The sequence below is a fragment of the Myxine glutinosa genome, chromosome 8 (assembly GCF_964187855.1).
Source record: "Myxine glutinosa chromosome 8, kmMyxGlut1.1, whole genome shotgun sequence".
Taxonomy (NCBI): domain Eukaryota; kingdom Metazoa; phylum Chordata; class Myxini; order Myxiniformes; family Myxinidae; genus Myxine; species Myxine glutinosa.
Genome location: NC_136268.1, coordinates 144,721,941 through 144,738,250, shown reverse-complemented (window position 1 = coordinate 144,738,250; position 16,310 = coordinate 144,721,941). Strand labels below are relative to the sequence as shown.

The window sequence follows — 16,310 nt, the reverse complement described above, 5'->3', positions numbered from 1 at the left end:
ATCCACCCCTCCACCCCTCCCAGACCCTATCCACACCTCCCAAACCCTATCCACCCCTCCCAGACACCCAGACCCTATCCACCCCTCTCAGACCCTATCCACACCTCCCAGACCCTATCCACCCCTCCCAGACCCTATCCACCCCTCCCAGACCCTATCCACTCCTCCCAGACCCTATCCACTCCTCCCAGACCCTCCCCACTCCTCCCAGACCCTCTTCACCCCTCCCAGACCCTCCGCACTCCTCCCAGATCCTCCCAGACCCTCACCACCTCTCCCAGACCCTCACCACCCCTCCCAGATCCTCACCACCCCTCCCAGACCCTCCGCACCCCTCCCAGAGCCTCCCAGCCCCTCACCACCTCTCCCAGACCCTCACCACCTCTCCCAGACCCTCACCACCTCTCCCAGACCCTCACCACCCCTCCCAGACCCTCACCACTCCTCCCAGACCCTCACCACCCTCGCACCGCAGTTCTCTTCCATCATCGCGATTTTTATTCTCAATGTTGGCAGCTACGTAGTCGGGTGGCATTACGGTACCGGGTGCCGTGGCACGTTACTCGATACAAATAAAAATTTTAACATTGTGCGAGTCTCAATGTGAGTCACCTCGGGGTCTCCATGGGAAGGTGCAACCAGGCGTACGTTGCACCAAAATCTCCCCCTTCCTGCAGTTTTATTATTTTATTATTCATTATTTTGTTTTTTGACGTTTTGTGCCAACATTTATTTTTTTTAAACGCGTCCCCGCCCTCTTTCCGTTATGGTTGGTCGGTTTGATCCAACCAATCGGAACGTCCCATTTCGCTTTCGCTGCAAATGATTGGTCGTTTTGAACGGCAACGTCAAAACACCGAATGGTTTGAGTGTTGTGGAGAGTTTGAATCTCAAGTGCGGATCTTCGCGTGTTTTTGTATTCAGACAGTTGTATTTTCTGCTCACTGTGACGGTTCGTACCGAGTTTTGTGTAACCGTCACTCGTGCGAGCATATGCTTCGTGCCTCCGAAGGTGCGTTGCCGTTGGTGCATGAGCTCCCATTGTCAGCGGAATCGAGATGGAAGACGGGAAGGAGAATGTGAATCCGACTCGTGATGTGTCCCAGTGGATTCATAACGGGCAAGGAGCGAACCGACCAGCGGCGCACGATGAAGGTAAGCCGTACGAAACGTGCTGGAGTACGCATTCACTTCCACTTGCACGGATTGCTTGAATCCTTCATGGAGTGTCTCAATTGTTTTTCTTTTTCTTTTTGTACTTTCTCTTAATTGTTCGATAAAACTTCGATTGTAGAATTTGTGTTGAAAAAAACAAAAAAAAAACGATGCACGAAGCATATTTTGAAAAATAATATTGACGACTTCCACGCTGCGGATTCGTCACTTAAATCTGAACTTTCTAAATATTACCGACTTCCACGCTGCGGATCCGTCACGGAAAATCTGAACTTTCTCAATATTTCCGACTTCCATGCTGCGGATTCGTCACGGAAATCTCAACTTTCTCAATATTTCCGACTTCCATGCTGCGGATTCGTGACGTAAATCTGAACTTTCTAAATATTGCCGACTTCCACGCTGCGGATTCGTCACGGAAATATGAGCTTCATATTTGTGTCCAAACTGGGACTTCAAAAGGAGCAAATCATATTTGACCCATCATCCCTGTTGTACCTGGCGTTTGTTATCTGTGTAATTTACCTGTCCCATAAAGTTTGCATGAAACATCTGCATGCCGTTTTACTTGCTGGACCCTGAACAGACAACTAATATGTAATACTAATTGGCAAATGCATTTGTTTGTATACAGGGTCGAGGCTCGTGGAAGAGCTAGAGGAGAATGGAGTGGGGGAGGAACACCAACAGCAGAGTATAAGTGAGAGTGAGATCAGAGGATGGGGAAAAGACAGGTGAGGGTGAACAAGTTGCACACAAGCTGAATGTTGTTGTTGGTGTTGTTGTTGGTGTTGTTGTTGTTGGTGTTGTTGTTGTTGTTGCTGTGTTGCCTCAGTACTAGTTGAACAGACCAGCAGAACTGAGATAGCTGATCGATTTCAAAGGAGCGAACGAGAGATCACACACATCCAAAATGTTGTGCGCATGCCTTCGTGAAACCAGGACCGTGCAGTCTTCCATACAACAACAAACAACAACATTCATTTTAAGGCCATTTTCCCTGCTAGAGCGGGGGTTAGCCTTGCGGTCCCCATGACAATCTTCTCCATTTTGCCCTATTTTCTGCATCTCTCCTTGTTAACCCCCTTGCCTGCATTTCTTCTTCCACTATCTTTAGCCAAGTCTTCCTCCTCTACTTCCTTCTACATTCATTTCCATCACTCTTCTCAACCAGTCACTTTCATCCTTCCTCAACACATGACCAAACCATCTGAACCTGTTCCTCTTCACAGTATCAATCACAGGCAATATTCCCATCATTTGTCTTCCTCTCTCAACGATACTCCGCACATCCACCGAACCATTCGCATTTCCACCATTTCCAGCCTTCGTTGCTGCTCTACGTTCATTACCCATGTCTCGCTCCCATAAATCATAACACTTCTCACACATGCAGTATACACCTTTCCCTTTCCCTTCAGCTTCAACGACACTCCCCTCCTCATCAGCACGCCACTCAGTTCCCGAAACTTCTTCCATGCACATCTCACTCTTGCAACCGTTGCCGAGTCTGATCCACCTTCTCCATTCAGCATGTCTCCGAGGTAGCAAAATGTTTTCACACCTTCCAGCTTCACGCCGTCTCCAAGATCCAACTCAACATTTCCTCCATCTGCAGCTCCCTCTGTGCACACCTTACATTTGAATGTAGCTGCCACACTGGTTAATGACCCTCTCAGACCACTGCATTTTTGATGAACCCACTCAGCACACATTGTACATTGAATGGAGTTCACTCCGACACCCTTCCTGCACACAGCACATGGCCACTTCCCAGTTCTTTCCACCTCACCACATGCTTTACCACTTGCCGTCACCTTCGTCTTTCCGATATTCACCTTCAGACCTTTTGTCTCCATACATTCCTTCCACTTGTTCATCTTTTCCTTCAGTCCATCCATACTTTCCGCAATCAACACCAGATCATCTGCATACAACAACTCCCACGGTAAACCCTCCTTTACGTTCTGAGCCTGCACCTCCATCACAGCTACAAATAGTAGTGGACTTAGTACCGACCCCTGATGCACTCCCACCTTCACCTCAAACTCACCACTGTTCCCATCCTTCGTCCTTACAGCTGAGCGCGCTCTTTTGTACATTGCCATCACGACTCTGATCAACCATTCGTCCACTCCTAACTTCCTTAATGCCCATGTCAATACTTCATGTGGAACCCTATCGAATGCTTTCTCCAGATCAACAAACCCAAGAAACAACTTCTTCCTCTTCTCCATGTACTTCTCCTGCAACTGCGTCACAATAAAGAGCGCGTCTGTCGTTCCTCTTCCTGGCATAAATCCAAACTGCATTTCGTCGATCTTCACCTTCTTCCTTATGCTCCTCTCCAACACCCTTTCCAATACCTTCATTCCATACTCCAATAACTTTATCGCTCGGTACGAGCCACACTCCAGAGGGTCACCTTTCCCCTTGTATAGAGGGACGAGGGTACTCAGTTCCCAATCCACTGGAATGCGGCCTTCTTTCACCACCAGATTACAGATCTCTGTCATTCTCTTGTCAGGGGTCAGTACTAAGTCCACTACTATTTGTAGCTGTGATGGAGGTGCTGGCTCAGAACGTAAAGGAGGGTTTACCGTGGGAGTTGTTGTATGCAGATGATCTGGTGTTGATTGCGGAAAGTATGGATGGACTGAAGGAAAAGATGAACACGTGGAAGGAATGTATGGAGACAAAAGGTCTGAAGGTGAATATCAGAAAGACGAAGGTGATGGGAAGTGGTAAAGCATGTGGTGAGGTGGAAAGAACTGGGAAGTGGCCCTGTGCTGTGTGCAGGAAGGGTGTCGGAGTGAACTCCATTCAATGTACAATGTGCGCTGAGTGGGTTCATCAAAAATGTAGTGGTCTGAGAGGGTCATTAACCAGTGTGGCAGCTACATTCAAATGTAAGGTGTGCACAGATGGAGCTGCAGATGGAGGAAATGTTGAGTTGGATCTTGGAGACGGCGTGAAGTTGGAAGGTGTAAAAACATTTTGCTACCTCGGAGACATGCTGAATGGAGAAGGTGGATCAGACTCGGCAACGGTTGCTCAAGTGAGATGTGCATGGAAGAAGTTTCGGGAATTGAGTGGCGTGCTGATGATGAGGGGAGTGTCGTTGAAGCTGAAGGGAAAGGTGTATGGTGCATGTGTGAGAAGTGTTATGATTTATGGGAGTGAGACATGGGTAATGAACGTAGAGCAGCAACGAAGGTTGGAAAGGGTGGAAATGCGAATGGTTCGACGGATGTGCGGAGTATCGTTGAGAGAGAGGAAGACAAATGATGAATTGCGAAAGATGATGGGAATAGAGCCTGCGATTGATTCTGTGAAGAGGAACAGGTTGAGATGGTTTGGTCATGTGTTGAGGAAGGATGAAAGTGACTGGTTGAGTAGAGTGATGGAAATGAATGTAGAAGGAAGTAGAAGACGGGGAAGACCGAGAAAGACTTGGCTAAAGATGGTGGAAGAAGAAATGCGGGCAAGGGGGTTAACAAGGAGAGATGCAGAAAATAGGGCAAAATGGAGAAGATTGTCATGGGGACCGCAAGGCTAACCCCCGCTCCAGCAGGGAAAATGGCCTTTAAAATGCATGTTGTGTGTTGTTGTCATTCTCTTCACACCCCAACTTCCTGCTGCCTTCAACATATCTCCCACAACTCCCGTCGGCTCTCCCGCTTTTCTACTCTTCATTTTTTTTTTTTTTTTTGTATACAGAGTCGAGGCTCGTGAAAGAGCTAACATTTATCAAACAAACAAATCAAACAAACAAGCAAACAAAGTATATAAAAAGGGGAGCGGTCGACAAGATGGGGAGAGAAGGGGAGGAAGCACACAAACACAACATTTGAGAGCAGGGACATCGGGAGATGTGTGGGAGGGAGAGGGCCTGGGGCGAGGCAGGATAGGTATAAAACGTAAGGACACCAAGGACTTCCAGGAAAGAATTGCTTTTATCGCTTCCTCAACTTCCTTCTCAGTTATCTTCTCTGCCGGTCCTAAAACTGGGTTACTCTCCATGTTGCCATCCCATTCATTCTCTGTATTCAACAGCATTTCCATATATCTTTTCCATCTTCCTTTAATTCCATCTGGGTCGACAACGATTTGTCCCACTTCATCCTTCAAGCAACTCACCCCCATCACATCACGCCTCTCTTTCGCTATCTGCTTTGCAATCCTGAATACCGCTCTCTGACGGTCTTCCGAATCCAAGCGTTTTCCGAACATTTTCCTACATGCCTCCTGCGCCTTTGCTACCTCTTTCTTTGCAGCCTTCCTGGCTGCCTTATAACTTTCATGCTCTGCTGTTTCTGCTCCCGTACCCTTCGCCTTCTGCCACTCCTTGAACTTCTTCCTCTTCTCGTCAATCCTCTTTCCAACTTCATCGTCCCACCACCATGTTTCCGAGTGCTTCGGTGGTCCTTTTGTCCATGCACATACCTCACCAACGGCTCCCAACAGACTAGCTTTCATTGACGTCCAACCACTTTCAAGCTCAACCACATCATTCTCTACCCTACTCAGCCTCTCTTTTAATGCCTCCCTTACTGTCACCTCTTTCAACCTCCACACCTTCATTTCATATGTTTTATTGGGTGTGGGCAGGGGCGCTGTAGGGGGGGGGGGGGGGGGGAGTTAGGATGATTCCAAGGGCCCTGCACTGACAGGGGCCCTAAAAATTATTAGAACATTAGTTAAAAATTCTCAACATTAAATTATTAACCAGGCTTTGCAGTCTTGCCATGCTGTCCATTGAAAGTCAGTTGGCTAGAAAGCTGGACTTCAAAGACTTGATCAGTGACTTTGCTAGCAACAAGGCTCGGTGCTGCGCTCTTGGTGTGTAAGGCTGAGCAAGGACCAGTGATAACTAAATGGCATGGCTGTGGATATTGGATCACTACAATTGGTATGTATACTTGTATGTATACTCTGCTGCTGATTTTATTATTTTGTTTGTTATATCATTCTGGTGTTGGCTTAGCGGTTAGGGTGCCGGCTTGGGATCCTAGGATCCTGGGTTCGAATCCCAGTCGATCGCTGAATTAACGCCAGGGGGGTTGACTCAGCCTGTCATCCTTCCGAGGTCGGCAAATTGAGTACCAGCTTGCTGGGATGAATGATCCCGGTGTGTACCTCGGTTTAGAATAGGTACACCGCATCCCCGCGCATCGTAAGAGGTGACTAAGGGTTGGCGTCAGGAAGGGCATCCGGCCATAAAAACATTGCCTCAAACAGGGAACCATGATTGTCATGGGGCCCGCAAGGCTAACCCTCGCTCTAGCCAGGAAAATGGCCATAAAACGATCATTCATTCATTCATTCATATCATTCTATAGATCATGTTAATTTATTTTAATTGAAGAAGTTAATGTATGTTGTAATATTCTTACCATTAAAATCACATTTAGACTGTAAAAGATGGCCTTTAGCACATTTCTTGTGTGGGTATCAGTCTTGCATCAAATGGTGAATTCCATACTGGATGCAGAAATATGAGCATTGTTTCAACCTCCTGGCAAAAATGTGCGCGCGTGCTTCATAGGGGGCCCATTGTGATATCATTTCATGGGGCCCAAAATCCCTGGCGGCGCCCCTGGGTGTGGGGTTGCCCCGTAGGTGGTAGCAGGTGTCGTCCGTGGTGTTGATGTGTCTAGGTTTGTCGTGTAAAAGTTGTGGGTGGTGTCCACAGCCAGCAGAGGCGTGAAAAAAGATGAACACATCGGACCTTGGGAGTAATTTCTCTGTGATATCGATGGGTGGGGCTTTAGTGTCCAAGATACTGTTTGGGCCCAGGTTGTTTATAGTGATGTTGGTGTGGATGTGTTTTTCGTAGTTTCTGTTGTTTGGCGGGGGATGTTATGAAGGATGTCACTGTAGTGTCTTTGTGGTGTAGTTTTAATGTACCTAGGGGCCTGTGGGTGGTTTGTACATGTACATGTAGTAGTGTGGGTGATTAGGGTTGGCATTTGCCTTTGCAAGGAACTGTGCACCTCTCATGTCTAAGTAATCTTTAATTTTAGCATTTTTACTTCTGTGTGTAGGTGCTCAATGGGTGTTGTTAATGTGAAACCTGTGATGATGTGAAGGGCTTTGCTTTGTATGATCTGCAGGGTGTGTGTGTGTGTGTGTGTGTGTGTGTGTGTGTGTGTGTGTGTGTGTGTGTGTGTGTGTGTGTGTGTATGTGTGTGTGTGTGTGTGTGTGTGTGTGTGTTAGGCTGGAGACCAAAAATAAGCTGGCATAGTTGATGACTGGTCTAATGTCGTGTTTGTTCGTGATGTACTGATGTTGTTTCTTTATTCAAAGCCGTCCAGGCGGTGCCTGTGAGTGCCTTAAGAGTGTTCAGCCTCGGTGTGCATGTTTTTTTAAAATATTTTTTTATTCTGACGAGTGATACTGCATATTTTTGTTTGGTGTGTGGGATAGGGGCTTTGCTACCTCGGAGACATGCTGAATGGAGAAGGTGGATCAGACTCGGCATCGGTTGCTAGAGTGAGATGTGCATGGAAGAAGTTTCGGGAATTGAGTGGCGTGCTGATGAGGAGGGGAGTGTCGTTGAAGCTGAAGGGAAAGGTGTATGCTGCATGTGTGAGAAGTGTTATTATTTATGGGAGTGAGACATGGGTCATGAACGTAGAGCAGCAACGAAGGCTGGAAAGGGTGGAAATGCGAATGGTTCGATGGATGTGCGGAGTATCGTTGAGAGAGAGGAAGACAAATGATGAATTGCGAAAGATGATGGTAATAGAGCCTGTGATGGATGCTGTAAAGAGGAACAGGTTGAGATGGTTTGGTCATGTGTTGAGGAAGGATGAAAGTGACTGGTTGAGAAGAGTGATGGAAATGAATGTAGAAGGAAGTAGAGGACGGGGAAGACCGAGAAAGACTTGGCTAAAGATGGTGGAAGAAGAAATGCGGGCAAGGGGGTTAACAAGGAGAGATGCAGAAAATAGGGCAAAATGGAGAAGATTGTCATGGGGACCGCAAGGCTAACCCCTGCTCTAGCAGGAAAAATGGTCTTAAAATGCCTGTTGTGTTGTTGTTGTTGTTGTTGTGTGGGATATGGATGTCGTTCAGTGTGATGTGTGGTGCAGCGCTATGTTCCTTGGTAATTTGTTGGAAGAGTGACGGCTGATTTTGAGGGGGCTACTTTTAGTCTGTTGATGGTGAGCCAGGTTTTTAGGGTGCCGAGGAAGGGTTGAAGTTGTGCTGTGGCAGTGTTGATGTTGCTATAAGTAGAGATTATGGTTTATTGTCTGCATATGAGGCTATTTGTATGTTCTTGGGTGGTTGTGGAATGTCGTACATGAACAGATTGAAGAGTGTGGGGGAGAGGACAGCCTTGAGGACTCCATTCAGAAAGTATCTTCTGCGTGATGACCTTCCATTAAAAATTACTAATTACTGTCTGCATGACAGGTATTTGGCCAGCTGGAGTTTGGTGTTGTTGTTCATGTTTGTGTTGAGTATTTTGTTTGTTTGTAAAAGCTTTGGGAGTGTGTCAAATGCTCTGCTGATGTCTACTGTAGTGAGAATAGTGCGTTCTGGTGGTTTTCTATTGCTGAAGCCTTCAAAGGGTGTGTGTGTGTGTGTGTGTGTGTGTGTGTGTGTGTGTGTGTGTGTGTGCGCGTGTGTCTGTGTGTGTGTGTGTGTGTGTGTGTGTGTGTGTGTGTGTGTGTGTGTGTGTGTGTGTGTGTGTGTGTGTGTGCTTGTTGACTGCCTGCCTCGACGCAACTGAGGTTGTGGATCCACTGATTTACCATCAATTGATGTGGATCCATGATCGAGGTTGTGGATCCGCCGTTTGGAGAGGTCCTGGGCTGAAAGGATCGAAACCTCGAGGAGGAACGGTGCCCAGCTGATGTTCCATGCAGTCGGGAAACTAGTCAATTGCTTACGGGTTAACGTTCTTGCTTTAGGTGGAGAAACTATGTTTGAGGTTTACAATTTAAATAAAGTTGAATATGGGATGTTCTAAAATTAACATCATTTACAACAATCCTTTAAATTATTTAGGTTTAGGAACAACCGATACTGTACAATTAAGTGTGTGTGTGTGTGTGTGTGTGTGTGTGTGTGTGTGTGTGTGTGTGTGTGTGTGTGTGTGTGTGTGTGTGTGTGTGTGTGTGTGTGTGTGTGTGTGTGTCACACATCCAGGACAAAGACATTAGGATACGTCAGTTTTGACACCTAATGGGGATGCCTCTTCACAGTGGTTGCACTTCCCAATGCAAGATGTGGGTCAAGTCTTCCCCACTCTTCCCGGATTCGTCGGACCAGTGCGGTCATGGTCAGCTGAATGCTGCTTTCGGATGCAGCGTGTGGCTCTTGGTTGAGTCATTTTCTTGAAGTGCAGCTGTGCCATTGATGCAGTGCCCCTGGTGCCAGTAAGGTGGTTCTCATTTTGCCGTCCTTGGAAGGATGACAAGCTGCGTCAGCCTACCTGGTGTTATTTCAAAGGCACGACGGGCTCAAACTCTGGACCCTAAGATCTCAAGCCACGCCACCTTAACCATTAAGCCAACACCAAGCAACAAGCTGAATGCAGCAGCAAGAAGTAGAAGAAGACGAAGAAGAAGAAGACTATGATGAAAGCGGGGATGAAACAGAAAAGGAACAAACTACCCTAACTAACAAATGAAAAGGGGTGAGGGAGAGGGAGAGGGAGAAAAAGAATCACGATAACTTGGGGAAAAGTGGAGTGATTTGAGATAGGGTCTTTTAGAGGAGAAGAGATCATGAGTATGGGTGTGAGATGACCTTAAGTTATGGTGAACAGCTCGCTTTAAGCCAAAGGCCAAGATCAGTGGTTCTTAAACGATTTTTCCCCCATCTCCCCCTCAGTTCCCCTAACGAGCCTATCTCTGACCCAACACCCCACTATCTCTGACCCAACCATAATGCTAAGTACACTGAATATTATTACAGTTCATTAAATGTGATGTTGTAGCGACCCATGGGTCCCCCAAAGCTCGAGACCAGCAACATAATCTCCTTGCCCAAGCCGGTGACGTAACCGGCGGACAAACCGCGGCGCCGAGGTTATAATTGTTTGCACCTGTCGGTCACATGACCACCAAAGCATGCCTCGCCTGAGAGGCGTGGCTTTGGTTCTGAAGTATTCTTTTTGGCTTGGATTATATATATGCGAACCCGATAAACAGGCTAGGAGAGTTCCCGAGTTGATTATACAATAAACATCTTCTCGGACGAGTTTGTGTCTTGTCCGTCACTTCGTCCGTCTCAAGCAGGAGCACTGCACCTTCACTGGTGACCCCGAGTTTACGACACGTGATGGACACGGCAGTGTCCCTCAAACTGCCCACTTTATGGGAAGCACATGCCGCCGTCTGGTTCGCTCAGGCAGACTCCCAGTTCGCCCTGCGTGGCATTACGGAGGACACCATGAAATACCATTACGTGGTCGCCGCACTCGGCTCCGTGACCGCCGCCCGCTGCCTGAGCCTCCTCCAGAGCCCGCCCGCTGACGGCAAGTACGACGCCATCAAGGCACTTCTTCTGGGTGCTTTCGCCCGCTGCCTGAGCCTCCTCCAGAGCCCGCCCGCTGACGGCAAGTACGACGCCATCAAGGCACTTCTTCTGGGTGCTTTCGCCCTCTCCCCAGCTGAACGCGCACGACGCCTGCTCGACCTTCCTGAGCTCGGCGATACGCGCCCGTCCGAACGTATGGATACATGTTCGCGTTGCTCGGCGAGCACCCCTCGGATTTCCTTTTCCGAGAGCTTTTTCTCCGCCAGCTCCCGGCCCAGGTACGGGTCGCCCTGGCAAGCACGACCATCGCGAACCCCCGCGACCTCGCCAGGGAGGCCGACAACATCGATTCGGCAAGCCAGCTCGTCGGAGCGGCGAGCCAGCTCGTCGGGGTGGCTGCCGGGAGCCCGCCCGCTGCCCAGCCGGCACCCGCGGCGCAGTTTCCCGCCCACCCGTCCGACGCCCGCGACGCAGCTTCCTTCCCGGAGGCCGCTGGGCCGGCGCGACTGGCAGCGGCGACGCCGCGTCGCCCGGTCCCGACGCGTCGACCGGAGCCCCTGCCAGACCCGGCCTGGTGTTATTTCCACGCCAGGTTCGGGCGGCGGGCCCGATCATGTCGACCCCCGTGCACGTTCGGCAAGTCGGGAAACGGTCGGGCCGGCGCTCACTACCAGCCATGAGCGCCGGCCGTTCCGGAAACCTGCTGTTCATCGCGGACCAAGCGTCGGGCGGCGTTTTCTCTGCGACACCGGCGCTCAGCTGAGCATCATTCCCGCTTCGGCGGAGGACAGGCGGGCCGCCATTTGCGGCCCCTCCTTAATCGCGGCCAACGGCTCCGCCATCCGCACCTTCGGCCCACGCACCGTCGCCCTCCGCTTCGGCAGCCAGCTCTTTCGCTGGGAGTTCGTGACGGCGGACGTCCCCATGGCTTTGCTCGGTGCCGATTTCCTTTGCGCCCATGGGCTGCTGGTCGACGTTAAACGTCGGCGCCTCGTCAACGCCGAAACTTTCAGCTCGCTGGCGTGCGCCTTGAGCCGTTCCGCGCCCACCGAGCTTTCCTGCGTCCTCCCGTTGGCAGACGACTTCGCGCGTCTCCTCGCGGAGTTCCCGGCCCTCACGCGACCGACGTTTTCGGCCGTCGCGGTGCGTCACGGCATCGAGCATCATATCCCCACTACGGGCCCGCCGGTGTACGCCCGAGCTCGCCATCTCGACCCAGCCAAACTCGCCGTCGCCAAGGCCGAGTTCGCCGCGCTGGAGCGCCTCGGCATCGTGCGGCGCTCCGACAGCGCCTGGGCCTCGCCGCTGCACATCGTCCCGAAGCCGGGGGGCGGATGGCGGCCATGCGGCGACTACCGCCGCCTCAACGACGCCACTACCCCTAACAGGTACCCCGTCCTGCACATCCAGGATTTTTCCGCCCGGTTGGCAGGGCGGACCATTTTTTCAAAAGTGGACCTGATTCGGGGGTACCACCAGGTGCCCGGCCGACATCCCGAAGACGGCCGTTATTACACCTTTCGGCCTCTTCGAATTCCTCCGGATGCCCTTCGGCCTCAAAAACGCAGCACAGGCGTTCCAGCGCCTGATGGACGGCGTGCTGCGCGACTTGCCGTTACTCTTCACCTACCTGGACGACATCCTCGTCGCCAGCACGTCCAGAGCCGAGCACCTCCTCCACCTCCGGACGCTGTTCGGCCGCCTCAGCGAGCACGGCTTGATCGTCAACCCGGCCAAATGTCACTTTGGTGCGGCGACGATCGACTTTTTGGGCCACCGCATCACCCGGAACGGCGCCATGCCGCTACCGGCCAAAGTCGAGGCCATCGCCGCTTTCCCGCGCCCCCGCTCAGTCAAGGCGCTGCAGGAGTTCCTCGGGATGGTGAACTTTTATCACCGCTTCGTGCCCCGAGCTGCGCAACTCATGCGGCCCTTGTACACTGCCGTCCGCGGCCAGCCGGCGAAGCGCGACGTCGTCTGGTCCACGGACATGGACGCTGCTTTCACCGGCGCGAAACGGGCCCTCGCCAACGCCACGCTGCTGGCCCACCCGGTACCCCATGCTCCCATCGCCCTCACCACGGACGCCTCCGACTACGCCGTGGGCGCGGTTCATGAACAATGGGTAAACGGGGCCTGGCAGCCGCTCGCGTTCTTCAGCCGGCAACTCCTGCCCAACGAGTTGAAGTACAGCACGTTCGACCGCGAGCTCCTCGGGCTGTACCTGGCCGTCCGCCATTTTTGCCACCTCCTGGAGGGCCGCCCATTCACGGCCTTTGTCGACCACAAGCCATTGATTTTCGCCATGGCCAAGGTCACGGAGCCGTGGTCGGCCCGCCAGCAGCGCCACCTCTCCGCCGTGTCGGAATACACCACGGACATCCGGCACGTCGCCGGAAAGGACAACGCCGTGGCCGACTGCCTTTCTCGAGCCGGCGCCAACGCCGTCCACCTCGGCGTTGATTTCGCCCTGATGGCGACGGACCAGGCCACCGACGGCACGGTGCAGGAGCTCCGGGTGGCGGACACGGGCCTCCGCTTGGCTGACGTCCCCTTCGCGGACACGGTCCTGCTTTGTGACGTCTCCCAAGGCCGACCTCGCCCCGTTGTGCCGGTCACCTGGCGGCGTCGCATTTTTGCTTCGCTCCACGGCCTCTCTCACCCGGGCCGGAAGGTGTCCCAGAGGCTGGTGTCGGCACGTTTCGTCTGGCACGGGTTGCGAGGGGACGTCCGCGACTGGGCCAACGCCTGCACACCCTGCCAGCGGGCCAAGGTCCACCGTCACACCCAGGCTCCGCTGGCTCCTTTCACCGTGCCCGAGCGACGTTTCGACCACGTCCACGTGGACCTGGTGGGTCCCCTGCCCCCATCGCAGGGGTTCACCCACCTGCTTACCATGGTGGACAGGACCACCAGGTGGCCGGAGGCCGTGCCCCTCGCCTCCACCACCACCGCCGACGTGGCCCAGGCGTTCATCGCCACCTGGGTCGCGCGTTTCGGTGCACCGGCGGACATCTCGTCGGACCGCGGCCCACAGTTCACGTCCGAACTGTGGGGCGCGGTCGCCCGCACGTTGGGCGTTACCCTGCACCGCACCACGGCCTACCACCCCCAGGCCAACGGGTTGTGCGAGCGGTTCCACCGCTCCATGAAGGCCGCACTCATGGCCGGCCTCCAGGACGTCGGCTGGGCCGACCGGCTCCGGTGGGTCCTTTTGGGCCTCCGCACGGCTCCAAAGGAGGACCTCCAGGCGTCCACCGCCGAGCTGGTGTACGGCCAGGCCCTCCGCGTCCCGGGCGAGTTCGTGCCCGACGCCACCAGCCCCTGGTCCGCCGCGCGTCAGCGCACGGACTTCCAGGAGGCCGCCCAACGTTTCGCCCCGGTGCCCACGTCCCGCCACGGCGACCCCCAATCCTACGTCCCCCCTGCACTCCGCACGGCGGAGTACGTCTTTGTGCGCCACGACGCGCACAGGGGGCCGCTCCGGCCACCATACGACGGACCCTTCTGGGTCCTACGACGGGACAACAAGTCCGTCGTCAGCATCGGCGGCCGGGCGGACCGGATTTCGGTGGACCGCCTCAAGCCACATGGACGTCGGCCAGCCGCCACGGCTGGCTCTCCCACCGCGGCGCGGCCGCCCCCCGTCCACTGCACCCCCCGCCCGGCCACCCGCCACCACACCGGACCCCCCCCCCCCCCCCCCGCGACCAGCCAGGGGTCGTTTCGGTCGGGTCATCCGGACCCCCCTCAGGTTGACCTTCCTGGACCAAGTCGATTCTGGGGGGGCATGTGTAGCGACCCATGGGTCCCCCAAAGCTCGAGACCAGCAACATAATCTCCTTGCCCAAGCCGGTGACGTAACCGGCGGACAAACCGCGGCGCCGAGGTTATAATTGTTTGCACCTGTCGGTCACATTACCACCAAAGCGTGCCTCGCCTGAGAGGCGTGGCTTTGGTTCTGAAGTATGCTTTTTGGCTTGGATTATATATATGCGAACCCGATAAACGGGCTAGGAGAGTTCCCGAGTTGATTATACAATAAACATCTTCTCGGACGAGTTTGTGTCTTGTCCGTCACTTCGTCCGTCTCAAGCAGGAGCGCTGCTCCTTCAATGTCAATATAAGAACGAAACAGACAATTTTATTTAATAATCCATATGCAACCAGCTGTTGTGCAAACAGATGCAGAAGATATTCAAAAAGGTGTCACAAGCATTTACTCATTAATGAAATTTATTTTACCGACCGGCTCTTTTTACTTGCATTTCATATCGCAAGAAAAGCTAGAATGGCCACAGACAAGAAGACAGACCGTGGTGAAAATGTAATGGCCTTCCACCTTTGGTGGGCAAAAGTAACAAAACAGACATACCTGCATTACATTTACAGTTAAAATTCTTAACCCACATATAGATAGATAGCTGTTGTATATAATACAACACTATGAACATTAAGATGTATCACAAGTAAGTACTTTATAGATATAAAATGATCATCCCAAACTCTTCACGTTAAAGAACCAGCTAAGACGCATTCAATATGTGGGTAAGTGGAGAAACTCCTCAAAGTACACACACACACACACACACACACACACACACACACACACACACACACACACACACACACACACACACACACACACACACACACACGCTCATTATGTGCGCCATGCAGAAATGTGAGAGTAACAGTCCTAGACACTAAGCTTCATCGCAGGAGATCCCAATGGTTTTGAGGATCTTGCATTCCATGGCATTGAGAAGGGCAAGGTGTGACGCTGGGGCGCCAGCCCAAAGGGGAGCGCAGTACTCCATCAAGCTGGGAATAAAGGCTTCGTAGATTGTCAAAAGTTCAGATTGGCCAAGGAAAGACCTTGCACGATGGAGGATGCCCAGTCGGCGACTGCCAATGCCAATGCCAATGCCAATGCTTGTTCAAATGTAAATTGCTTTCTCCTTTGTACATACTCGTACAAAGTCTGGAGAGTGAATGTGATGTGAACTTTCCCAGTGAAAATATTAACCATAACTAGAAAGAGCAATCAGAGTTTGCAGACCCATGCCAGGACGTGTTTTCTGTGGTTTTTAAGGCTTTTGTGTTAAAACAAATATGGCGGCTGAAACACGTGACCAATGACGTCAATATTTTTTTCCCCTCCACCAATTTATCCCTAGATGATGCTCAAGAAATTTCATCTTGATCGGATGAAGTTTTGTACTTGTCGAGTTATGACGTCATAATGCACATCATGCTATATATCGTTTTTGGCCCTATCACATTTTTTTTTTTTTTTTTTAATCCAGATCCATATTCGGAATTTTACCAATATCAAATTGATTCGTCCTTGTCATATACCCAACCTGCCCATCAAATTTTGCATGAATCCATCCACAACCTTTTGAGATATCCTGTTCACAAACGGACAAATGGGTGAAAACACAACCTCCATACACCTTCAGTGGCGGCGGTAACTATACATCTCCAAAGTGTTTTTCTTTATTACCGAGTCTCTTTTCAATGAATCTTCAATTCTTTAGAAAGTTTCCATTTTGCTTTGAAATTGATGTGAACCACAAGTAACACACCAAGTTGTCGAGCATTCCTTTTTCACTTCTCAAACTTCTGTTGTGAC

At 51.7% G+C, this 16,310-nt stretch overlaps 1 protein-coding gene across 1 annotated transcript in view; it reads left to right on the top strand.

Annotated features, from left to right (window-relative positions):
- The first annotated feature begins 931 nt into the window (after positions 1–931).
- ASPM (assembly factor for spindle microtubules) overlaps positions 932–16,310 on the top strand; it is a 78,572-nt gene continuing 63,193 nt past the window's right edge. Inside the window, exon 1 of the mRNA XM_068125323.2 lies at positions 932–1,155. Within this exon, the coding sequence (XP_067981424.2) occupies positions 1,059–1,155 (97 nt within the window). The 5' untranslated portion in view covers positions 932–1,058. The remainder of the gene's footprint in view (positions 1,156–16,310) is intronic.